Source organism: Rutidosis leptorrhynchoides, chromosome 11 (genome assembly GCF_046630445.1).
Source record: "Rutidosis leptorrhynchoides isolate AG116_Rl617_1_P2 chromosome 11, CSIRO_AGI_Rlap_v1, whole genome shotgun sequence".
Classification (NCBI taxonomy): Eukaryota; Viridiplantae; Streptophyta; class Magnoliopsida; order Asterales; family Asteraceae; genus Rutidosis; species Rutidosis leptorrhynchoides.
Genome location: NC_092343.1, coordinates 196,693,736 through 196,720,584, shown reverse-complemented (window position 1 = coordinate 196,720,584; position 26,849 = coordinate 196,693,736). Strand labels below are relative to the sequence as shown.

General features: G+C 33.1%; 1 protein-coding gene across 1 annotated transcript; it reads left to right on the top strand.

The window, feature by feature from the left end:
- The first annotated feature begins 1,236 nt into the window (after window positions 1–1,236).
- On the top strand, window positions 1,237–26,424 carry LOC139875345 (uncharacterized). The gene is made up of 5 exons (XM_071862684.1): window positions 1,237–1,266; window positions 1,348–1,652; window positions 2,161–3,670; window positions 26,057–26,278; window positions 26,371–26,424. The coding sequence occupies exons 1-5, from the start codon at window positions 1,237–1,239 to the stop codon at window positions 26,422–26,424; spliced, it is 2,121 nt and encodes a 706-aa protein (XP_071718785.1).
- The last annotated feature ends 425 nt before the right edge of the window (window positions 26,425–26,849 follow it).

The window sequence follows — 26,849 nt, the reverse complement described above, 5'->3', positions numbered from 1 at the left end:
GCCTTTTTCAAAGCGTTACAATATCACAATGTACCTCCATACCTGTTACAAATCAAATGAATAGCACTTACTCGTCTAGCAGGCGTATCTTCGATTTCACAAAAAATTTTCCATTTTTCTGGAGTTATGAAATCGTATTCTTTTATTTCCTCATAAGGAATCTTGCCCTTATCAATATACGTTCTTAACTTGCGCTTGAATCTCGTAAATGCTGTGTTGCATTTTTAAAGTGTTGTTTTGTGTGCAAAATCGTCATCAATATTATGAAGTTCCGGTATAATTTAAACTAATGTAAGTGGTGAATGTTGTAACATATATAAATGAAAAGTAATTAAACAAAATCTTAGATTTTAATACCTTTATTTTCAACCATAAACTTTGTTTCTGATCAGGAGACACATGCTTCCAATCCTTTACAAGAAAATCACAAGTGCTCCTAGTTAAAACGCCTATGTTGCTTGCAAAAATAGCTTGGTTTTTTCCAATTACTTGGCCAAACTCGTCAAATTCAATCTTCAACTGAACAACTAACTTCTTTTTCAGTTTGTTTACACTTCTTTTTATTTTATTTTTTTTGTTGCATCTGTACACAAAATGCAATAGAAAAGATACACATCTAAGCACATGCATATACAAATTAAGATCATAGTACATCAAACACAGGCTTATACACCTTAATATCATTTCAAACACATGCAGTCTTATTATTGTGTTATGAATAATACAACAAACATATCACACATACACAATATGCAATCACAAGGAAATTGACCGAACTCATAACCAAACTCATTTCAAAGTCTAATTGCACGACAATAATATTCATATTTTTTTCTGAACAAAAAAAGTAATAAATTTAGATTATCAAATATATAAAATTAATTATTAATTATAATTACTGATAGGAACTAACCTTAGAAATAAACTCTCTTGAAATACGTTGCTTTTTGTAAGCCATGGTAGCAAAGTAGAATCGTGCAGAGACCGAATCTAAAATAGAACAGGAATCGAATTGGTTATCGAACAATTAGGGTTTACAGATTCAATTGATTTGGGTTACTTCAGGGTTTTTTTAGAACACATATAGATAACAAAGGAGAAATGAAAGAGGTTATGGGATTATGATCGATAAAACTCAATTGATTTTGATTTGGGGTTTTTTTTTTTACAATAGACCATACGTGATGTTTTTATAGAAAATAAATGTAAAGTTGTCAGGTTAACACAATTGCTTAGATGGCTAGGATGTTGCTTGATAGAGAGGAGGTCGAGGGTTCTAGTCCCTTTTCCAACTTTTTACATTCTTTATTATTAATAATGTATTAACTTTTTCATTGTTGATTGTAGATGGATCGGAATACTTGGATGTACGAGATAGGTCGCGCTACCTCTGAGTTTATTGATAGTCTTGATGAATTTATCATAATTGCCGAGACTGATCAACTAGAAAAAGGAAACACCACAATTAGTTGTCCTTGTAAGAAATGCAAAAATGCTCGGTGGTATACTAATTCAAACGATATCAAAAATCATCTAATTGCACACGGATTTATGAGAGGGTACACATGTTGGTCTATTCATGGTGAGTCATTAGCTGAACTTAGCCCGTCTGTTTCAGATAACGATACCGATAACGAAGAAGATTCATCAAGGTTGTAAAAGTCGCGAGTCGGGGACGCATCGGTCGAGACCTAAAAAGGACGCTTCGGCCGAGTCAGGGACGCGTTGGGGGACGCATCGGTCGTTGACCAACGTTGACTTTATTAATAATTTCTTAAATATATATTTATATATGTATAAAATAGTTGATTATGTACCATAAATTTCCTAATAAGAACTTGAATCTAAATACAATCAAACTTCAAACTCAATTAATGTTACCGAGTACATAATCAGTAAGGACACAGAGAAAAGAGCGGCCCAAAAAATGAAAACAAACCCTAATTTTAAAACATATCACATTTTGACGAAAATTTGACTATTTTGACCGTGTTTGACCAACTTTGACCGTCTTTGCCAGAATTTGACTGAACTTTTAGCTTTAACCGTCTTTTGAGTCGTTCTCAGAAAAAACGGGACGGAGAACCCAAAAAAATGACGCATCGGCCGACGCGTTGGCCAAGTCTGCCGACTATCACAACACTGTGATTCATACAATAGTGACAATAATGTTAATTTTGATGACATGTTTGACGATTTGGATATGGAGGATAATGTTACTGATAAGTATCATGACAGATTACAACAACTATTTGTTGACGCTGAAAAACCTTTATATACCGGTTGTATGAATTTTACAAAACTTTTCGCCGTTATACAACTGGTTAACTTAAAATCAAACAATGGTTGGAGCGACACAAGTTTCACTAGCCTTTTAGAGTTGTTGAACAAAATGCTACAAGAAGGTAATGAGTTGCCAGTTTCAACATACCAAGCAAAGAAATTAATGTGCCCAATGGGATTGGAAATACAGAGAATATATGCTTGTCTAAATGATTGTATGTTATACAGGAATGAAGACAAAGACCTTCATCAATGTAAGGTATGTGGTACATCTAGGTATAAACGTGGAAAACCAACTGATAATGTTGATAGTGATGTGTCGGAAAATGGACCTCCTGCAAAATTATTGTGGTACTTGCCTATCATACCAAGATTAAAGAGATTATTTGCGAATGAGAAAGATGCAAAATTATTACATTGGCATGCTGAAGATCGTAAAAATGATGGAAAAATGCGACATGTGGTCGATTTACTTCAATGGAAAAATATTGATAAAGATTTTGGAGAATTTGGGGATGAGATACGTAATATAAGGTTCGGACTCAGTTCAGATGGAATTAATCCTTTCGAAGATTTGAGTAGCCGTCACAGCATGTGGCCTGTTCTTCTATGCATTTATAACCTACCGCCTTGGCTATGTATGAAAAGAAAATACATAATGATGTCTCTTTTGATTCAAGGCCCAAAGCAACCTGGAAACGACATTGATGTTTATTTGCAACAATTAGTTGATGACATGATAGAATTATGGACTACCGGCATACACGTTTATGATGCATACAAGAAAGAATACTTCCAACTACGGGCAATGCTTTTTTGCACCATTAATGATTTTCCTGCTTATGGTAATTTGTCTGGATATAGTACGAAGGGGAAAAAGGCATGTCCTGTTTATGAGGAAAATACTCACTCGATATGGCTCACAAATTGTAAGAAACCGGTATTTATGGGGCATCGGAGAGAGCTTGCTGAGAATCATCTGTATAGTAAAAAGTCAGATTTATTTGATGGTATTATAGAGGATAGAAAGCTACCACCACCATTAGATAGAGAAACTACACTCTCCAAAGTTGCTAATATAAATGTAGTGTTGGGAAAGAAAGGTTTTGGTCCTCCCAAAGGTATTTGGAAGAAAAAGTCTATTTTTTGGAAATTACCCTACTGGAAGCATTTACGAGTCCGACATTGTCTTGATGTTATGCATATTGAGAAAAAAGTTTGTGAAAGTTTGATAGGGTTACTGTTGAACATTCCTGTAAAAACAAAAGATGGAATTAAAGTTAGAAGGGACATGGAATTAATGAATATCAGACCAGAGCTACAACCTAAAGATATTGATGGAAGGGCCACCAAGTTTCTTCCACCGGCCTGTTATACTATGTCGAAGGTCGAGAAAACTAAATTCTGTCAATGTTTACATGGTATTAAGTGTGACGACCCGGAAATTTCCAACCAAATTTAAACTTTAATCTTTATATTATTCCGACATGATAAGCAAAGTTTGTTAAGTTAAATCTCAAGAATTTTAAACTGTGTTCATACATTCATTATAACCTCGACCAAATTCCGACGATTCACGAACCGTTATATATAGATAGATATGTATATGTATGTATATATATATATATATATATATATATATATATATATATATATATATATATATATATATATATATATTATAACTTGATAATATTAATAAAGTATTAAACGTATAATATATATATATATATATATATATATATATATATATATATATATTATAACTTGATAATATTAATAAAGTATTAAACGTATAATACTTTACACGAACGTATTTGTTTCAATATGATTTTGGACAAAATTAAAAAAATATATATTAAATGATTGAATTATCAGAAACATTGAATTATGATTACAAGTCTCTGTTGAGAGGTCCACTATGATTTGAGAAAATCTATTCCTCTTAACGATATTCAGAATAATTTGTAAAGCTATTTATAAATAAAAACAAAAAGTGTCATTTACGAAAGTTAGACAAAAGTTAGTGGAGAATTGGTTTTCATAATATTCTATTAATCTATTTTCAAACGTACAAAGACGTTTTCAGTTAAAAAAAAACTTTATTATTAAAACGTATATAACTTTTATAAATATCTAGAATCACTTTTGACAACTCATTACTTAACCAGTATAATAAATATAACGATATTTATATTTTATTTCATTAAATATATATAACGATTTAAATTAATATTATATATATTTATACGCGTATTATACATACATAGTTTTTATACTTTTACTATACTTTAACTTTACCTTTACTTTACTTTTACTTTTACTTTACTTTAACTTTAATAATTCACTTTAATAATTCATACTTTAATAATTCACTTTAATAATTCATACTTTAATAATTCATTTTAATAGTTCATATTTTAATAATTCACTTTAATAATTCATACTTTAATAATTCACTTTAATAATTCATACTTTAATAATTAATACTTTAATAATTCACTTTAATAATTCATACTTTAATAATTCAAAAATCTATTATAAATAGAATTCAATAGGTTTCATTATTTCATAGAAACTTGAAAATATATTTCTTTAAACTCTGTCAATCGATTTATATATATATATATATATATATATATATATATATATATATATATATATATATATATTTGCTCTGTATTATTTCAAGATATTATTAGTACACATAAAATATTACGACGGAGTGCTGTCCGAGTGATTTCAAAATAGTTTTTTTGAATGAGTCGAAGCTAAGGAAATTATGGGTTATAGCTATGGAGGTGATGGGTATGGTTCATGGGTATGCTCGTAAGGTCAATCTAGTGTTTATCATCTCTGTCGCGTCTAAGTACTTTCCTGTAATATTGAATCACAATATTGATACGTTCGTGAATCCGAGACAAACCCTGCACTTGTTCAGTGCCGTCATATACATAATTGCTACGAAAGACAGTATTGTGAGTTTCATTTGCTCCCTTTTTAATTGCTTTTGCAATATATATTTTTGGGCTGAGAATACATGCGCTGTTTTATAAATGTTTTATGAAATAGGCACAAGTACTAAAACAAATTCTACATGGGTTTAAATCAGAAATATACCCTTAGCTTGGTAACATTAAACTACTTGTCTATGTACGGTAGGCGCGAATCCTAAAGATAGATCTATTGGGCATGACAAACCCCATCCTGACTATGGGATGCTTTAGTACTTCGAAGTTATATTAAACACACCTGGTCTGGTGTACTTCAGAGGGTAAAACATGAACGTTAAGGCTTGTTACCGGGTGCCTACAACTTATAGAATACTTTTATACACTTGCGAGTGTACGAATATTTATGGAAACTGAAATCTTGTGGTCTATTACTATTACGGAAATGATTGATTATGATAAACTAATGAACTCACCAACCTTTTGGTTGACACTTTAAAGCATGTTTATTCTCAGGTATTAAAGAAATCTTCCGCTGTGCATTAGCTCATTTTAAGGATATTACTTGGAGTCATTCATGACATACTTTGAAAGACGTTGCATTCGAGTCGTTGAGTTCATCAAGATTAATATTAAGTCAATTATAGTTGGATGTAATATGAAATGGCATGCATGCCGTCAATTTTTGATGTAAAGAAAGTTTGTCTTTTAAAAACGAATGCAATGTTTGTAAAACGTCTCATATAGAGGTCAAATACCTCGCGATGTAATCAACTATTGTGAATCGTTTATAATGTATATGAACGGGTCCTTTCAGTTGGTATCAGAGCGGTGATCTTAGCGAACCAGGTCTGCATTAGTGTGTCTAACTGATAGTCGTTAGGATGCATTAGTGAGTCTGGACTTCGACCGTGTCTGCATGTCAAAAGTTTTGCTCATCATTTTTGTTGGAAATTACCTGCTTATCATTCTTAGTCTAGACACATCTTATTGCATTGATTGCATGAATAGTGTATAGACAAAATTCATATCTTAGCGTATCTCCTAATTCATATCTTAGCGTATCTGTTACTGTAAACTTTGCATGACATATTTCGTAAATTCCTCTGTAATCTACGAAACCTTTTGCTCTATGTAATTACAATACCACCCGATAGCCGGAAAATCATTTCATATCGAAAAATTCTTCATTCAATCGTTCGAAATGGAATTCGTCATAAGTTCAAGTCCCTCAGATTCCGAAATGGAATCCCACTCAAGTTCCGAAAGCAGTGTGACCGGAATGGATCAACCAATTAGTCATCATCTATTCTGGATGAATTGGGGATGGGTTCGTAGCCTCCTTAATCATTGGAGACAAGAAGAAGGTGATCCCTTTCATCCACCACATTGCCCTCTTGGCGAAGAACCTGAAGCACTTACCGGCGAACCTATCCGAAACACCATTTTCTCTCTTATTTCTAGAGTATCTCATTACGATTACATACTACACCAAATTCTAGATTTTATTTATCCGCTCGTCCGAACCGACAATCACCTCGGTGTAATAGAAGAAGTCAACGAGCTTCGCGTGGGAGAATATGGTGCAAAGGTTACAAACACCAGCAGCAGCACCAGCAGCATAAACAGTACCACCATCAGCAACACCAATAGTACCATCACTACCACCAACAACAACATCCACATCCCACACCGCAACATCACAATCTGTATCTCAAACATCAACATCATACGCCCTGTAAATATCCAGGAATATCAACAACAACAAACGATGAAGTATTAATTCATAAAATTCATTGAAGAGATATCTCTGCGGCAGTTATGTAATCTCCAAAATCTTAGAGATTATTTAATTCTGACCGTAAATCGGATGAGTGAACGGAGATGGTAGAGTAGAAACTTTGATCGAAAATGGTGTACGATTTACAAGCTAGAATTGTTTTACCAACATCATCAACAGGACCGTAGCATCATCAACACAGTCAGTGCCCTCAGTATCGTCAGAATCAACAGTACCTGTAACATCACAAACTCTGTCAGTTCAAGAATCATTGTGGACATCATTACGAATCAACAACAAATATATTGTATCAATGAGTTATGAAGTATTAACTCATTTCCAATCGAAAGATTTATATGTATAAATTTTTAAACCATAATAAATCTTCCCGTACTAAGCTATTATGTGTGAATCTTAACTACTCAGTTAATTCATATTACAAATATGCAATGATGAACGTCCTTCGTCTGCAACTTAACCATCGTTAATTACAATCTCCGTCTCAATTCAATAAAAATCCCATTCATAATAAATCAAGTGTATTATTCAAATATATGTTTGATTTTACACTTTCATCATCGATGTACTCGAAACTTTTCAAATAACATCATTCGTACCTTGCGAAGTTCACAAGAATTTCACGAAAACCAACAAATAACAAAGTAATGATTCATAATTTCAATATTATTGAAGAAATACTTATGCAATTTATAAAGTTTTAGGGATTACTCAATTCTAGTTCCAACCATAAAACAAATGAGTTTAATTTAATATTAACTCATTAAATCTATATTACATCTAAAGAAAATATACACATATATTTTCATAAAGACTGTAATAAACTTCTTTTGTACAAAATATTAATTGTGAAATTTTTTTTAACGGGTAGGTAATACTCGAGAGATATATAAATTCGCAATTCATATATTACATTTTTCGAAACTGATTCGGCAATCATCAACTATACTCCCTACTTTCACAACAATATCCATTCTTTCATATAAATCAGAACAATCATACTCATTCAAATTCAATTACATATTCTGATTTTGAAATCGCATAATTCAATTCGAAATATAACCAGTATCATCACTCTTAGATTCCTATATCTTTCAAAGCTATACTTTGACTTCAAAATTGTGTTAGAACATCATATGTATTAACGATTACAATATGTTCTCAAACCCTTCGAAATTCCTGAAGAGACTTCAACTAAGGAACAATCGAGATGATGATCCAACCACATGTTACCCACAGTTAAACACCTGAAAAACTCTCAAAACCCAAGTCATAGTTCGACACGTATCCGTGTTAGACCCTTTGGCATTTACTAGCTAAAATAACTTTTCAATTCCGTTTCAAAATAGACAGTTTTGTCACAGCTCCAGCAAGTCAACTTCGACTTCTCAATCAAAACAGTCTTATTAAAACCTCGATAAATACGTTGCCCTTTCGCCAACGTTACCAGAGAATCGTATATATTCACCACATTAGCAATAAACTTACCAACAACTTCACTGATCTTTGACTTTCCAAAAAAAAAAATCATTATAATTATCGAAACCCTATCATATACTCATTCGTACCATATAACAAGAATTGCCATACCAATTATTGAGAATCAGCAATCAGTATTTTGATACCTCGCAGCATGTCTACATCAACAATTACATATACACACAACGTCTACCTCCAAGACTTACATTCTTTGAATGAGAAATTTCTGAAAAACACCCTAAACTGCGAACCAGTTCTCGAAATTTTGAAAAATACTGATGAAGCAGCAAAAACTGTAAACGACCTTAACAGTAAAAAGTTGGATGATAAAGGATAGTATATTGGCAAAGCTCAGAAAAAGAGAAGGTTTGGAACTGGAAAACGGATTGAGCAAAGTATGAAGGAGGCTGTGGACAAATCACAAAGGCTGAACCTGCCTTTAAAGAATCCAAATGATTCAGTACTTGCTGAAGTCATTAACGAATACCTTGCTCCTGTCTCCAAACCCCTGCGGACAATATCCTTCATCATCCTCTGATATTAGACATTCTAAGATATCATCGTATCTTTCATTATAAATATCATCCATACTTCTGAAGATATTTTTATAATTATTCTTATCTGAAATCATTTATCTCTTCGCGCTATCTGTATTATATCATAAAAGAAACTATTTTAGTTTCAAAATTCTGAAACATTCGAGTTTAAAATAGGAATATTCATGAAGAAGTGTTGGGAGCTGAAGCATGAGTTAGTATATTATAATGATACTTGATCAACGTGATTATATTACAGTAATTCATGCTGAGTTTCTAAATGGAACATGATGATTCACAGATCATAACGTCTGTAGTGACCCGAACTTTTCCATGTTTATATATATTAATTGAGATTGATGTTTACATGATTAAATGTTTCCAACATGTTAAGCAATCAAACTTGTTAAGACTTGATTAATTGAAATAGGTTTCATATAGACAATTGACCACCCAAGTTGACCGGTGATTCACGAACGTTAAAACTTGTAAAAAAACTATATGATGACATATATATGGTTATATATATAGTTAACATGATATTATGATAAGTAAACATATCATTAATTATATTAACAATGAACTACATATGTAAAAACAAGACTACTAACTTAATGATTTTGAAACGAGACATATATGTAACGTTTATCGTTGTAACGACATTTAATGTATATATATCATATTAAGAGATATTCGTACATCATAATATCATGATAATATAATAATTTAAAATCTCTTTTGTTATTATAAACATTGGGTTAACAACATTTAACAAGATCGTTAACCTAAAGGTTTCAAAACAACACTTACATGTAACGACTAACGATGACTTAACGACTCAGTTAAAATGTATATACATGTAGTGTTTTAATATGTATTTATACACTTTTGAAAGACTTCAATACACTTATCAAAATACTTCTACTTAACAAAAATGCTTACAATTACATTCTCGTTCAGTTTCATCAACAATTCTACTCGTATGCACCCGTATTCGTACTCGTACAATACACAGCTTTTAGATGTATGTACTATTGGTATATACACTCCAATGATCAGCTCTTAGCAGCCCATGTGAGTCACCTAACACATGTGGGAACCATCATTTGGCAACTAGCATGAAATATCTCATAAGATTACAAAAATATGAGTAATCATTCATGACTTATTTACATGAAAACAAAATTACATATCCTTTATATCTAATCCATACACCAACGACCAAAAACACCTACAAACACTTTCATTCTTCAATTTTCTTCATCTAATTGAACTCTCTCAAGTTCTATCTTCAAGTTCTAAGTGTTCTTCATAAATTCCAAAAGTTCTAGTTTCATAAAATCAAGAATACTTTCAAGTTTGCTAGCTCACTTCCAATCTTGTAAGGTGATCATCCAACCTCAAGAAATCTTTGTTTCTTACAGTAGGTTATCATCCTAATACAAGGTAATAATCATATTCAAACTTTGGTTCAATTTCTATAACTATAACAATCTTATTTCAAGTGATGATCTTACTTGAACTTGTTTTCGTGTCATGATTTTGCTTCAAGAACTTTGAGCCATCCAAGGATCCATTGAAGCTAGATCCATTTTTCTCTTTTCCAGTAGGTTCATCCAAGGAACTTAAGGCAGTAATGATGTTCATAACATCATTCGATTCATACATATAAAGCTATCTTATTCGAAGGTTTAAACTTGTAATCACTAGAACATAGTTTAGTTAATTCTAAACTTGTTCGCAAACAAAAGTTAATCCTTCTAACTTGACTTTTAAAATCAACTAAACACATGTTCTATATCTATATGATATGCTAACTTAATGATTTAAAACCTGGAAACACGAAAAACACCATAAAACCGGATTTACGCCGTCGTAGTAACACCGCGGGCTGTTTTGGGTTAGTTAATTAAAAACTATGATAAACTTTGATTTAAAAGTTGTTATTCTGAGAAAATGATTTTTATTATGAACATGAAACTATATCCAAAAATTATGGTTAAACTCAAAGTGGAAGTATGTTTTCTAAAATGGTCATCTAGACGTCGTTCTTTCGACTGAAATGACTACCTTTACAAAAACGACTTGTAACTTATTTTTCCGACTAGAAACCTATACTTTTTTGTTTAGATTCATAAAATAGAGTTCAATATGAAACCATAGCAATTTGATTCACTCAAAACGGATTTAAAATGAAGAAGTTATGGGTAAAACAAGATTGGATAATTTTTCTCATTTTAGCTACGTGAAAATTGGTAACAAATCTATTCCAACCATAACTTAATCAACTTGTATTATATATTATGTAATCTTGAGATACCATAGACACGTATACAATGTTTCGACCTATCATGTCGACACATCTATATATATTTCGGAACAACCATAGACACTCTATATGTGAATGTTGGAGTTAGCTATACAGGGTTGAGGTTGATTCCAAAATATATATAGTTTGAGTTGTGATCAATACTGAGATACGTATACACTGGGTCGTGGATTGATTCAAGATAATATTTATCGATTTATTTCTGTACATCTAACTGTGGACAACTAGTTGTAGGTTACTAACGAGGACAGCTGACTTAATAAACTTAAAACATCAAAATATATTAAAAGTGTTGTAAATATATTTTGAACATACTTTGATATATATGTATATATTGTTATAGGTTCGTGAATCAACCAGTGGCCAAGTCTTACTTCCCGACGAAGTAAAAATCTGTGAAAGTGAGTTATAGTCCCACTTTTAAAATCTAATATTTTTGGGATGAGAATACATGCAGGTTTTATAAATGATTTACAAAATAGACACAAGTACGTGAAACTACATTCTATGGTTGAATTATCGAAATCGAATATGCCCCTTTTTATTAAGTCTGGTAATCTAAGAATTAGGGAACAGACACCCTAATTGACGCGAATCCTAAAGATAGATCTATTGGGCCTAACAAACCCCATCCAAAGTACCGGATGCTTTAGTACTTCGAAATTTATATCATATCCGAAGGGTGTCCCGGAATGATGGGGATATTCTAATATATGCATCTTGTTATTGTCGGTTACCAGGTGTTCACCATATGAATGATTTTTATCTCTATGTATGGGATGTGTATTGAAATATGAAATCTTGTGGTCTATTGTTACGATTTGATATATATAGGTTAAACCTATAACTCACCAACATTTTTGTTGACGTTTTAAGCATGTTTATTCTCAGGTGATTATTAAGAGCTTCCGCTGTCGCATACTTAAATAAGGACAAGATTTGGAGTCCATGCTTGTATGATATTGTGTAAAAACTGCATTCAAGAAACTTATTTTGTTGTAACATATTTGTATTGTAAACCATTATGTAATGGTCGTGTGTAAACAGGATATTTTAGATTATCATTATTTGATAATCTACGTAAAGCTTTTTAAACCTTTATTGATGAAATAAAGGTTATGGTTTGTTTAAAAATGAATGCAGTCTTTGAAAAATGTCTCATATAGAGGTCAAAACCTCGCAACGAAATCAATTAATATGGAACGTTTTTAATCAATAAGAACGGGACATTTCAGTTGGTATCCGAGCGTTGGTCTTAGAGAACCAGAAAATTTGCATTAGTGTGTCTTATCGAGTTTGTTAGGATGCATTAGTGAGTCTGGACTTCGACCGTGTTTTCTTTAAAAATGATTGCTTAACATTTTTGTTGGAAACTATATATTTTTAACATATGAATATTATGTGATATATTAATCTCTTAACGTGTTTGATATTATGTGATAGATGTCTACCTCTAGAACAAGTCCCATTGACTCACCTAATAATAATGAAGAGTCAAATGTAAATTGGAATGATTTGTGGACTGATTCACAAGTTCCCGAAGAGGAACCGGAAGAAGGGTCGGAACCGGAAGAAGAATCGGAACCGGAAGAAGAATCGGAACCGGATGAAGAAATAGAACCGGTGGGGGAAATAATAAAACGGTTAAGTAAAAGAAAATCCTCAACCAACCGACCAAAGTTAATTATGGTCAATGGTGTTTCCGCCAAGGAAGCAAAATATTGGGAGGATTACCAATTCTCCGATGAATCGGATTCCGACGAGAATTCCGATGATGTTATAGAAATTACCCCAACTGAATTTAAAAAGGCAAAAGAAAATAATAAGGGAAAGGGCATAAAAATAGAGAAATCTAATTCCAACCCCGATGAACTTTATATGTATCGTCAACCCCCGAAGTCCTTAAGTTGTAACAATGACCCGGGAACCTCTAAACCACCAGGTTTTTCTAAACCAATGTGGACAACGACGGCTCGTATTAGGGGAACATCATATATCCCTAGAAACTTGGCAAAACGAACCAAAACCGAAGAAGAAGAAACGAGCGAGTCGGAATAAGATAGTTGTATTCGTGTGGTATAATATATGGAATATAGTGTTCTTATGCTTTATGATATATGTAAAAATTGCTTGTATTAATAAGTATTTTTTTTATGAATCTAACTCTTGTCTATTTTACAGTTTAAAAACACAAAATGGATAGACAACCCAATATTTTAAGAGACCTACCCGGAGACATGATTGATGAAATCTTGTCTAGAGTCGGCCAGAATTCTTCGGCACAACTATTTAAGGCGAGATCAGTTTGTAAGACATTCGAAGAACGTTCCAAGAATGTCTTGGTTTATAAGAGACTTTCGTTTGAAAGATGGGGGATATCACATTGGGAAACCCATAAGTTACGATGTGTTTACTTTGACGCATATATTGCGGGGAACCCAAATGCTATTTTACGCAACGGGTTAAGAAATTATTTTGACTCAATATATCCGAATATTGGACTTCGTGATTTAGAAAAAGCGGCTAACATGCAACATAAAGAAGCATGTTATGCTTACGGATTAGTAATGTTCGCTTCTCACCAAAGTGAGAACAAGAACATCGGGCTACAACTATTAAACAAAACGTTTCCACAAGTGACGGAGTCGGTAATTGGGGTAAGAAATGAGGTTTTTAGATTATTACGGGACTGTTGGACATTACGTAACCCTCGTCCCTTTGATGACGTTACAACACGCTGTCTTATCAACGGCCATAACGGTTATGTTGCACAAGACCAAGGATGGGAAGTAGTCCTAGTAAAACCAGAATGCATGACTTGTTTCTGGACGTATGAATTACGTGTCTTTATTGCCTTTGCTGAACGACTTGTGTACTAGCTAGAATTGTCTTCACAACTATCTTGTATCAAAGTTATTGTGTGCTATATTTCATGCTTTATGTAAAATAAGCGGTATTGTAAGTTTGTAAAATATTGTATAAAAGTTTGAACGCGAAATATTATTATAATCAGTTTTTCATATAGAATTGTAGTAGTTGAATTGTATATTAGCTACTAAGTATGAACTTAACGGGTAGGTACTACCCGAATTTAAACTTATAAAACGCTAATATGAAGAAAAAGCTTTTATAAATGAGTTCATATTATGCTACGAAATACTATTAACTACTCTTAATATTCTGTATGATTAACTTGTTCCATTTAACTATTTTGAAGGAAATGGCACCGACTACTCGACACACCGTGAATATGAATGAAGAGGAATTCCGTACTTTTCTAGCTTCAAACATAGCCGCAGTACAGGCTGCGCTACATACCAACAATAACCTTGGATCTAGCAGTACAGGAAATCGTGTAGGATGCACCTACAAAGAATTCACTGCCTGCAAACCTTTGGAATTTGATGGAACCGAAGGACCGATCGGATTGAAACGGTGGACCGAGAAGGTTGAATCGGTGTTTGCCATAAGTAAGTGTACTGAAGAGGACAAAGTGAAGTACGCTACGCATACCTTCACAGGTTCTGCGTTAACATGGTGGAATACCTATCTAGAGCAAGTGGGACAAGATGATGCGTACGCACTACCGTGGTCAGCATTCAAGCACTTGATGAACGAGAAGTACCGTCCCAGAACCGAGGTCAATAAGCTCAAGACAGAACTTAGAGGGTTACGAACCCAAGGATTTGATATTACCACGTACGAAAGACGATTCACAGAATTGTGCCTATTGTGTCCGGGAGCATTCGAAGATGAGGAAGAGAAGATCGACGCGTTTGTGAAAGGATTACCGGAAAGAATCCAAGAAGATATAAGTTCACACGAGCCCGCCTCCATACAACAGGCATGTAGAATGGCTCACAAACTAGTGAACCAGATTGAAGAAAGAATTAAAGAACAGACTGCTGAAGAGGCCAATGTGAAGCAAGTCAAAAGAAAGTGGGAGGAAAACGGTGATAAGAATCACCAATACAACAACAACAGCAATTAAAACAATAATCGCAACAATTATCCCAACAATCGCAACATCAATCGCAACTACAACAAACGGCCCAACAACAACAACAACAACAACAACAACAACAACAGCAACTACAACAATCATCTCAATAAAAATAATAACCGCAACAACAACAACAATCAGAAGCAACTATGCCAAAGGTGTGAAAAGAATCACTCGGGGTTCTGCACCAAATTTTGCAACAAGTGTAAAAGAAATGGTCATAGCGCGGCGAAGTGTGAGGTCTACGGACCAGGGGTTAATAGAACGAAAGGAACAAATGGTGTCGGAACGAGTAATGGCGGAGCAAGTAGTGTCGGAGCAAGTTATGCCAATGTAGTTTGTTATAAATGTGGAAAACCAGGCCACATTATTAGAAATTGCCCAAACCAGGAGAACACGAATGGACAAGGCCGTGGAAGAGTTTTCAATATTAATGCGGTAGAGGCACAGGAAGACCCGGAGCTTGTTACGGGTACGTTTCTTATTGACAATAAATCTGCTTACGTTTTATTTGATTCGGGTGCGGATAGAAGCTATATGAGTAGAGATTTTTGTGCTAAATTAAGTTGTCCATTGACGCCTTTGGATAGTAAATTTTTACTCGAATTAGCAAATGGTAAATTAATTTCAGCAGATAATATATGTCGGAATCGAGAAATTAAACTGGTTAGCGAAACATTTAAGATTGATTTGATACCAGTAGAGTTAGGGAGTTTTGATGTGATAATCGGTATGGACTGGTTGAAAGAAGTGAAAGCGGAGATCGTTTGTTACAAAAATGCAATTCGAATTATACGAGAAAAAGGAAAACCCTTAATGGTGTACGGAGAAAAGGGCAACACGAAGCTACATCTTATTAGTAATTTGAAGGCACAAAAACTAATAAGAAAAGGTTGCTATGCTATTCTAGCACATGTCGAGAAAGTACAAACTGAAGAAAAGAGCATCAATGATGTTCCCATTGCAAAAGAATTTCCCGATGTATTTCCGAAAGAATTACCGGGATTACCCCCACATCGATCCGTTGAATTTCAAATAGATCTTGTATCAGGAGCTGCACCAATAGCTCGTGCTCCTTACAGACTCGCACCCAGCGAGATGAAAGAACTGCAAAGCCAATTACAAGAACTTTTAGAGCGTGGTTTCATCCGACCAAGCACATCACCGTGGGGAGCTCCTGTTTTGTTTGTCAAGAAGAAAGATGGTACATTCAGGTTGTGTATCGACTACCGAGAGTTGAACAAACTTACCATCAAGAACCGCTACCCACTACCGAGAATCGACGACTTATTTGATCAACTACAAGGCTCGTCTGTTTATTCAAAGATTGACTTACGTTCCGGGTATCATCAAATGCGGGTGAAAGAAGATGATATTCCAAAGACTGCTTTCAGAACACGTTACGGTCATTACGAGTTTATGGTCATGCCGTTTGGTTTAACTAATGCACCAGCTGTGTTCATGGACCTTATGAACCGAGTGTGTGGACCATACCTTGACAAGTTTGTCATTGTTTTCATTGATGACATACTTATTTACTCAAAGAATGACCAAGAACACGGTGAACATTTGAGAAAGGTGTTAGAAGTATTGAGGAAGGAAGAATTGTACGCTAAGTTTTCAAAGTGTGCATTTTGGTTGGAAGAAGTTCAATTCCTCGGTCACATAGTGAACAAAGAAGGTATTAAGGTGGATCCGGCAAAGATAGAAACTGTTGAAAAGTGGGAAACCCCGAAAACTCCGAAACACATACGCCAGTTTTTAGGATTAGCTGGTTACTACAGACGGTTCATCCAAGACTTTTCCAGAATAGCAAAACCCTTGACTGCATTAACGCATAAAGGGAAGAAATTTGAATGGAATGATGAACAAGAGAAAGCGTTTCAGTTATTGAAGAAAAAGCTAACTACGGCACCTATATTGTCATTGCCTGAAGGGAATGATGATTTTGTGATTTATTGTGACGCATCAAAGCAAGGTCTCGGTTGTGTATTAATGCAACGAACGAAGGTGATTGCTTATGCGTCTAGACAATTGAAGATTCACGAACAAAATTATACGACGCATGATTTGGAATTAGGCGCGGTTGTTTTTGCATTAAAGACTTGGAGGCACTACTTATATGGGGTCAAAAGTATTATATATACCGACCACAAAAGTCTTCAACACATATTTAATCAGAAACAACTGAATATGAGGCAGCGTAGGTGGATTGAATTATTGAATGATTACGATTTTGAGATTCGTTACCACCCGGGGAAGGCAAATGTGGTAGCCGATGCCTTGAGCAGGAAGGATAGAGAACCCATTCGAGTAAAATCTATGAATATAATGATTCATAATAACATTACTACTCAAATAAAGGAGGCGCAACAAGGAGTTTTAAAAGAGGGAAATTTAAAGGATGAAATACCCAAAGGATCGGAGAAGCATCTTAATATTCGGGAAGACGGAACCCGGTATAGGGCTGAAAGGATTTGGGTACCAAAATTTGGAGATATGAGAGAAATGGTACTTAGAGAAGCTCATAAAACCAGATACTCAATACATCCTGGAACGGGGAAGATGTACAAGGATCTCAAGAAACATTTTTGGTGGCCGGGTATGAAAGCCGATGTTGCTAAATACGTAGGAGAATGTTTGACGTGTTCTAAGGTCAAAGCTGAGCATCAGAAACCATCAGGTCTACTTCAACAACCCGAAATTCCGGAATGGAAATGGGAAAACATTACAATGGATTTCATCACTAAATTGCCAAGGACTGCAAGTGGTTTTGATACTATTTGGGTAATAGTTGATCGTCTCACCAAATCAGCACACTTCCTACCAATAAGAGAAGATGACAAGATGGAGAAGTTAGCACGACTGTATTTGAAGGAAGTCGTCTCCAGACATGGAATACCAATCTCTATTATCTCTGATAGGGATGGCAGATTTATTTCAAGATTCTGGCAGACATTACAGCAAGCATTAGGAACTCGTCTAGACATGAGTACTGCCTATCATCCACAAACTGATGGGCAGAGCGAAAGGACGATACAAACGCTTGAAGACATGCTACGAGCATGTGTTATTGATTTCGGAAACAGTTGGGATCGACATCTACCGTTAGCAGAATTTTCCTACAACAACAGCTACCATTCAAGCATTGAGATGGCGCCGTTTGAAGCACTTTATGGTAGAAAGTGCAGGTCTCCGATTTGTTGGAGTGAGGTGGGGGATAGACAGATTACGGGTCCGGAGATTATACAAGAAACTACCGAGAAGATCATCCAAATTCAACAACGGTTGAAAACCGCCCAAAGTCGACAAAAGAGCTACGCTGACATTAAGAGAAAAGATATAGAATTTGAAATTGGAGAGATGGTCATGCTTAAAGTTTCACCTTGGAAAGGCGTTGTTCGATTTGGTAAACGAGGGAAATTAAATCCAAGGTATATTGGACCATTCAAGATTATTGATCGTGTCGGACCAGTAGCTTACCGACTTGAGTTACCTCAACAACTCGCGGCTGTACATAACACTTTCCACGTCTCGAATTTGAAGAAATGTTTTGCTAAAGAAGATCTCACTATTCCGTTAGATGAAATCCAAATCAACGAAAAACTCCAATTCATCGAAGAACCCGTCGAAATAATGGATCGTGAGGTTAAAAGACTTAAGCAAAACAAGATACCAATTGTTAAGGTTCGATGGAATGCTCGTAGAGGACCCGAGTTCACCTGGGAGCGTGAAGATCAGATGAAGAAGAAATACCCGCATCTATTTCCAGAAGATTCGTCAACACCTTCAACAGCTTAAAATTTCGGGACGAAATTTATTTAACGGGTAGGTACTGTAGTGACCCGAACTTTTCCATGTTTATATATATTAATTGAGATTGATGTTTACATGATTAAATGTTTCCAACATGTTAAGCAATCAAACTTGTTAAGACTTGATTAATTGAAATAGGTTTCATATAGACAATTGACCACCCAAGTTGACCGGTGATTCACGAACGTTAAAACTTGTAAAAAAACTATATGATGACATATATATGGTTATATATATAGTTAACATGATATTATGATAAGTAAACATATCATTAATTATATTAACAATGAACTACATATGTAAAAACAAGACTACTAACTTAATGATTTTGAAACGAGACATATATGTAACGTTTATCGTTGTAACGACATTTAATGTATATATATCATATTAAGAGATATTCGTACATCATAATATCATGATAATATAATAATTTAAAATCTCTTTTGTTATTATAAACATTGGGTTAACAACATTTAACAAGATCGTTAACCTAAAGGTTTCAAAACAACACTTACATGTAACGACTAACGATGACTTAACGACTCAGTTAAAATGTATATACATGTAGTGTTTTAATATGTATTTATACACTTTTGAAAGACTTCAATACACTTATCAAAATACTTCTACTTAACAAAAATGCTTACAATTACATTCTCGTTCAGTTTCATCAACAATTCTACTCGTATGCACCCGTATTCGTACTCGTACAATACACAGCTTTTAGATGTATGTACTATTGGTATATACACTCCAATGATCAGCTCTTAGCAGCTCATGTGAGTCACCTAACACATGTGGGAACCATCATTTGGCAACTAGCATGAAATATCTCATAAGATTACAAAAATATGAGTAATCATTCATGACTTATTTACATGAAAACAAAATTACATATCCTTTATATCTAATCCATACACCAACGACCAAAAACACCTACAAACACTTTCATTCTTCAATTTTCTTCATCTAATTGAACTCTCTCAAGTTCTATCTTCAAGTTCTAAGTGTTCTTCATAAATTCCAAAAGTTCTAGTTTCATAAAATCAAGAATACTTTCAAGTTTGCTAGCTCACTTCCAATCTTGTAAGGTGATCATCCAACCTCAAGAAATCTTTGTTTCTTACAGTAGGTTATCATCCTAATACAAGGTAATAATCATATTCAAACTTTGGTTCAATTTCTATAACTATAACAATCTTATTTCAAGTGATGATCTTACTTGAACTTGTTTTCGTGTCATGATTTTGCTTCAAGAACTTTGAGCCATCCAAGGATCCATTGAAGCTAGATCCATTTTTCTCTTTTCCAGTAGGTTCATCCAAGGAACTTAAGGTAGTAATGATGTTCATAACATCATTCGATTCATACATATAAAGCTATCTTATTCGAAGGTTTAAACTTGTAATTACTAGAACATAGTTTAGTTAATTCTAAACTTGTTCGCAAACAAAAGTTAATCCTTCTAACTTGACTTTTAAAATCAACTAAACACATGTTCTATATCTATATGATATGCTAACTTAATGATTTAAAACCTGGAAACACGAAAAACACCATAAAACCGGATTTACGCCGTCGTAGTAACACCGCGGGCTGTTTTGGGTTAGTTAATTAAAAACTATGATAAACTTTGATTTAAAAGTTGTTATTCTGAGAAAATGATTTTTATTATGAACATGAAACTATATCCAAAAATTATGGTTAAACTCAAAGTGGAAGTATGTTTTCTAAAATGGTCATCTAGACGTCGTTCTTTCGACTGAAATGACTACCTTTACAAAAACGACTTGTAACTTATTTTTCCGACTAGAAACCTATACTTTTTTGTTTAGATTCATAAAATAGAGTTCAATATGAAACCATAGCAATTTGATTCACTCAAAACGGATTTAAAATGAAGAAGTTATGGGTAAAACAAGATTGGATAATTTTTCTCATTTTAGCTACGTGAAAATTGGTAACAAATCTATTCCAACCATAACTTAATCAACTTGTATTATATATTATGTAATCTTGAGATACCATAGACACGTATACAATGTTTCGACCTATCATGTCGACACATCTATATATATTTCGGAACAACCATAGACACTCTATATGTGAATGTTGGAGTTAGCTATACAGGGTTGAGGTTGATTCCAAAATATATATAGTTTGAGTTGTGATCAATACTGAGATACGTATACACTGGGTCGTGGATTGATTCAAGATAATATTTATCGATTTATTTCTGTACATCTAACTGTGGACAACTAGTTGTAGGTTACTAACGAGGACAGCTGACTTAATAAACTTAAAACATCAAAATATATTAAAAGTGTTGTAAATATATTTTGAACATACTTTGATATATATGTATATATTGTTATAGGTTCGTGAATCAACCAGTGGCCAAGTCTTACTTCCCGACGAAGTAAAAATCTGTGAAAGTGAGTTATAGTCCCACTTTTAAAATCTAATATTTTTGGGATGAGAATACATGCAGGTTTTATAAATGATTTACAAAATAGACACAAGTACGTGAAACTACATTCTATGGTTGAATTATCGAAATCGAATATGCCCCTTTTTATTAAGTCTGGTAATCTAAGAATTAGGGAACAGACACCCTAATTGACGCGAATCCTAAAGATAGATCTATTGGGCCTAACAAACCCCATCCAAAGTACCGGATGCTTTAGTACTTCGAAATTTATATCATATCCGAAGGGTGTCCCGGAATGATGGGGATATTCTAATATATGCATCTTGTTATTGTCGGTTACCAGGTGTTCACCATATGAATGATTTTTATCTCTATGTATGGGATGTGTATTGAAATATGAAATCTTGTGGTCTATTGTTACGATTTGATATATATAGGTTAAACCTATAACTCACCAACATTTTTGTTGACGTTTTAAGCATGTTTATTCTCAGGTGATTATTAAGAGCTTCCGCTGTCGCATACTTAAATAAGGACAAGATTTGGAGTCCATGCTTGTATGATATTGTGTAAAAACTGCATTCAAGAAACTTATTTTGTTGTAACATATTTGTATTGTAAACCATTATGTAATGGTCGTGTGTAAACAGGATATTTTAGATTATCATTATTTGATAATCTACGTAAAGCTTTTTAAACCTTTATTGATGAAATAAAGGTTATGGTTTGTTTAAAAATGAATGCAGTCTTTGAAAAATGTCTCATATAGAGGTCAAAACCTCGCAACGAAATCAATTAATATGGAACGTTTTTAATCAATAAGAACGGGACATTTCAACGTCATCATGTGCTATGTTACACGTCTCTTGTATTCTCTTTGATCTCTAAATATCAAGAAAATATTTCTTGATGATTCGGCCTTTTCCGAGGTATTCTGGTAATTTTACAAGTCAAGATCGTGCCATTACAATTTCCTCCCTAGAACATTAACAATGTTCATTCCGAAATTTATATCTGCGAATTCTGGACCATTACAAGCGGTGCTTAATCGCAAGAAGAAGAAACGAAAGGACAAAGCTCCGAACTAGAATTGGGAGTATAAATCATCGCAAATAAAAGAGAACATTAACTGTGGATGACAATGATTATAGAAGAAGCAAGGACTTTGAAATATAAGGGAAGATATAAAACCCAACAACAACCCAGAAATCACAAACCGTATATATCAATGCATATAGCAAAATAAAGACACGGGAGAACTAAAAACACTATAAAACCATGAGTATAGTAGAAGTAAATAGATTCTTCCGGAGGCAGATGAAAAAGAAGAGCGACAGATATGAAAGTGAGGAGTATATCAAGAATCATCACTGGATGAAGCATATTGACAAATACTTTAAAATATGAGTTGAGAAGGTGTGAGTTGTAAGAAAATAAATGAGGTGGATTTATAGTAAAATATCCGACAGAGAAATCAAAATGGATTATCACATTAATTCGAAGAGGATCATAATTTCCTTAATCGCCGAATAATCAAATCCAATATAGATTACAAAGATTTTCTTTTCGGAGATCAATCGTGATGACTTCAAAAGATACGACGAATCACTATTATCTTATTTTATTCATTTACGATAACTTCACTCACACGCTTCGAGTAATTGAATTATTTTATCCATTCTTCTTGAACATGATAAAACTCTATAATCGTTATAATAACATTCTCATTGTTAGTCATGATGACCTCTATCAAATTTCGGGGACGAAATTTCTTTAACGGGTAGGTACTGTGACGACCCGGAAATTTCCAACCAAATTTAAACTTTAATCTTTATATTATTCCGACATGATAAGCAAAGTTTGTTAAGTTAAATCTCAAGAATTTTAAACTGTGTTCATACATTCATTATAACCTCGACCAAATTCCGACGATTCACGAACCGTTATATATAGATAGATATGTATATATATATATATATATATATATATATATATATATATATATATATATATATATATATATATATATATTATAACTTGATAATATTAATAAAGTATTAAACGTATAATACTTTACACGAACGTATTTGTTTCAATATGATTTTCGACAAAATTAAAAAAATATATATTAAATGATTGAATTATCAGAAACATTGAATTATGATTACAAGTCTCTGTTGAGAGGTCCACTATGATTTGAGAAAATCTATTCCTCTTAACGATATTCAGAATAATTTGTAAAGCTGTTTATAAATAAAAACAAAAAGTGTCATTTACGAAAGTTAGACAAAAGTTAGTGGAGAATTGGTTTCCATAATATTCTATTAATCTATTTTCAAACGTACAAAGACGTTTTCAGTTTAAAAAAAAACTTTATTATTAAAACGTATATAACTTTTATAAATATCTAGAATCACTTTTGACAACTCATTACTTAACCAGTATAATAAATATAACGATATTTATATTTTATTTCATTAAATATATATAACAATTTAAATTAATATTATATATATTTATACACGTATTATACATACATAGTTTTTATACTTTTACTATACTTTAACTTTACCTTTACTTTACTTTTACTTTACTTTAACTTTAATAATTCACTTTAATAATTCATACTTTAATAAAATTCACTTTAATAATTCATACTTTAATAATTCACTTTAATAATTCATACTTTAATAATTCACTTTAATAATTCATACTTTAATAATTCACTTTAATAATTCATACTTTAATAATTCACTTTAATAATTCATACTTTAATAATTCAAAAATCTATTATAAATAGAATTCAATAGGTTTCATTATTTCATAGAAACTTGAAAATATATTTCTCTAAACTCTCTCAATCGATTTATATATATATATATATATATATATATATATATATATATATATATATATATATATATATATATATATATATATATATATATATATATATATATATATATATATATATATATATTTGCTCTGTATTATTTCAAGATATTATTAGTACACATAAAATATTACGACGGAGTGCTGTCCGAGTGATTTCAAAATAGTTTTTTTGAATGAGTCGATGCTAAGGAAATTATGGGTTATAGCTATGGAGGTGATGGGTATGGTTCATGGGTATGCTCGTAAGGTCAATCTAGTGTTTATCATCTCCGTTGCGTCTACGTACTTTCCTGCAATATTGAATCACAATATTGATACGTTCGTGAATCCGAGACAAACCCTGCACTTGTTCAGTGCCGTCATATACATAATTGCTACGAAATACAGTATTGTGAGTTTCATTTGCTCCCTTTTTAATTGCTTTTGCAATATATATTTTTGGGCTGAGAATACATGCGCTGTTTTATAAATGTTTTACGAAATAGGCACAAGTACTAAAACAAATTCTACGTGGGTTTAAACCAGAAATATACACTTAGCTTGGTAACATTAAACTACTTGTCTATGTATGGTAGGCGCGAATCCTAAAGATAGATCTATTGGGCATGACAAACCCCATCCTGACTATGGGATGCTTTAGTACTTCGAAGTTATATTAAACACACCAGGTCTGGTGTAATTCAGAGGGTAAAACATGAACGTTAAGGCTTGTTACCGGGTGCCTACAACTTATAGAATACTTTTATACACTTGCGAGTGTACGAATATTTATGGAAACTGAAATCTTGTGGTCTATTACTATTACGGAAATGATTGATTATGATAAACTAATGAACTCACCAACCTTTTGGTTGACACTTTAAAGCATGTTTATTCTCAGGTATTAAAGAAATCTTCCGCTGTGCATTAGCTCATTTTAAGGATATTACTTGGAGTCATTCATGACATACTTTGAAAGACGTTGCATTCGAGTCGTTGAGTTCATCAAGATTAATATTAAGTCAATTATAGTTGGATGTAATATGAAATGGCATGCATGCCGTCAATTTTTGATGTAAAGAAAGTTTGTCTTTTAAAAACGAATGCAATGTTTGTAAAACGTATCATATAGAGGTCAAATACCTCGCGATGTAATCAACTATTGTGAATCATTTATAATGTATATGAACGGGTCCTTTCATTAAGGTTCCATCATGATAGTCTGCTAACATTAGGAAGTTGGTTTCGATGATAGATTTGAAGTTACTTGGTATGAAGTCACATGATTGTCATGTACTAATGACTCAGGTGATTCCTATCGCAATCCGTGGAATTCTACCCGACCGTATTCGACACACAATAACAAAACTATGCTACTACAAACCGTCAGTCAATCATTTTGTTGTTTTGTGATTACATAGTTCTATACAAAAATCATCATGGTACGTGTATGATTTCAATTCTATTGTATGTATACCTAGGACTACTAGTATCGTTCCTTCGTATTGTTATTATTGTTAGATTCTTATTATTGATTTTTTTCATGTATACAGAGCCAAAACAATAGGCTTAAACAAGGAGTTAAAAAACTTAAAGAAAAATTGGTGATTCCATTTGTGGTTGAATTTGACCAATTTGGGCATGCGATAGGAAAATATCAAGCTCTGTTTGCCAGTAACATAGGTGTTCTTACAAGGCGTAGGATTGATTTTATTGAGGATGATTGGAAAGTAGTTTCTGTAGATGAGAAAGAAGCGTTATGGTTGAACATAAAGGTATCAAATCAAAACTTATAACAATTTTGTTTCATAAAGGTATCAGAATTTGTTAAACTAATGTTTAATTATATATGTAACAACATTTACAGGAACATCATTTTATCAAAGATGATTTTGCGAAGACACAAACACTTCATCATTGAAACGGGGCTTTTAAGAGATTCAGGGCCAAGTTAAGAATGTATATGGTTAAAGGCAAGCTTCCTTATGAAGAATGTCCAGATTACGGTTTCATAACTGCGGCAAAATGGAGACAATTTTGTGAACTTGAAGATACACTAGCAAAAAGGGTTAGTGTTATTCATTTGCTTTTAAACATGTATGGAATTACATTTTTAAATTGATAGAAACTAATGTGGTTTATAATTCCATGTAAATTGGAAAAGAATTACGAGAAAAAGGCCGAGAAAATGCCTTAAAACAACCAAAAGATAATTACGCCCATGTAGGTCGTTCAAATTATCGAGGCCATCAGGAAGAATGGGATATGGAGAAAAATGATCCTGAAAAGTGTACAGTATACCACGATATCTCCAATCCTGCTGCAAGGAATTATGTACTCGGAAGG

What these genes read in the sequence shown, in the direction of transcription:
- LOC139875345 (XM_071862684.1), top strand. Translation starts at nt 1,237, where the DNA reads ATGGCTAGGATGTTGCTTGATAGAGAGGAG. An exon ending in AACGAAGAAGATTCATCAAG is followed by an intron (nt 1,653 to 2,160) that starts GTTGTAAAAGTC and finishes TTCATACAATAG; the next exon opens with TGACAATAATGTTAATTTTG. An exon ending in CCTGTTATACTATGTCGAAG is followed by an intron (nt 3,671 to 26,056) that starts GTCGAGAAAACT and finishes TCATGTATACAG; the next exon opens with AGCCAAAACAATAGGCTTAA.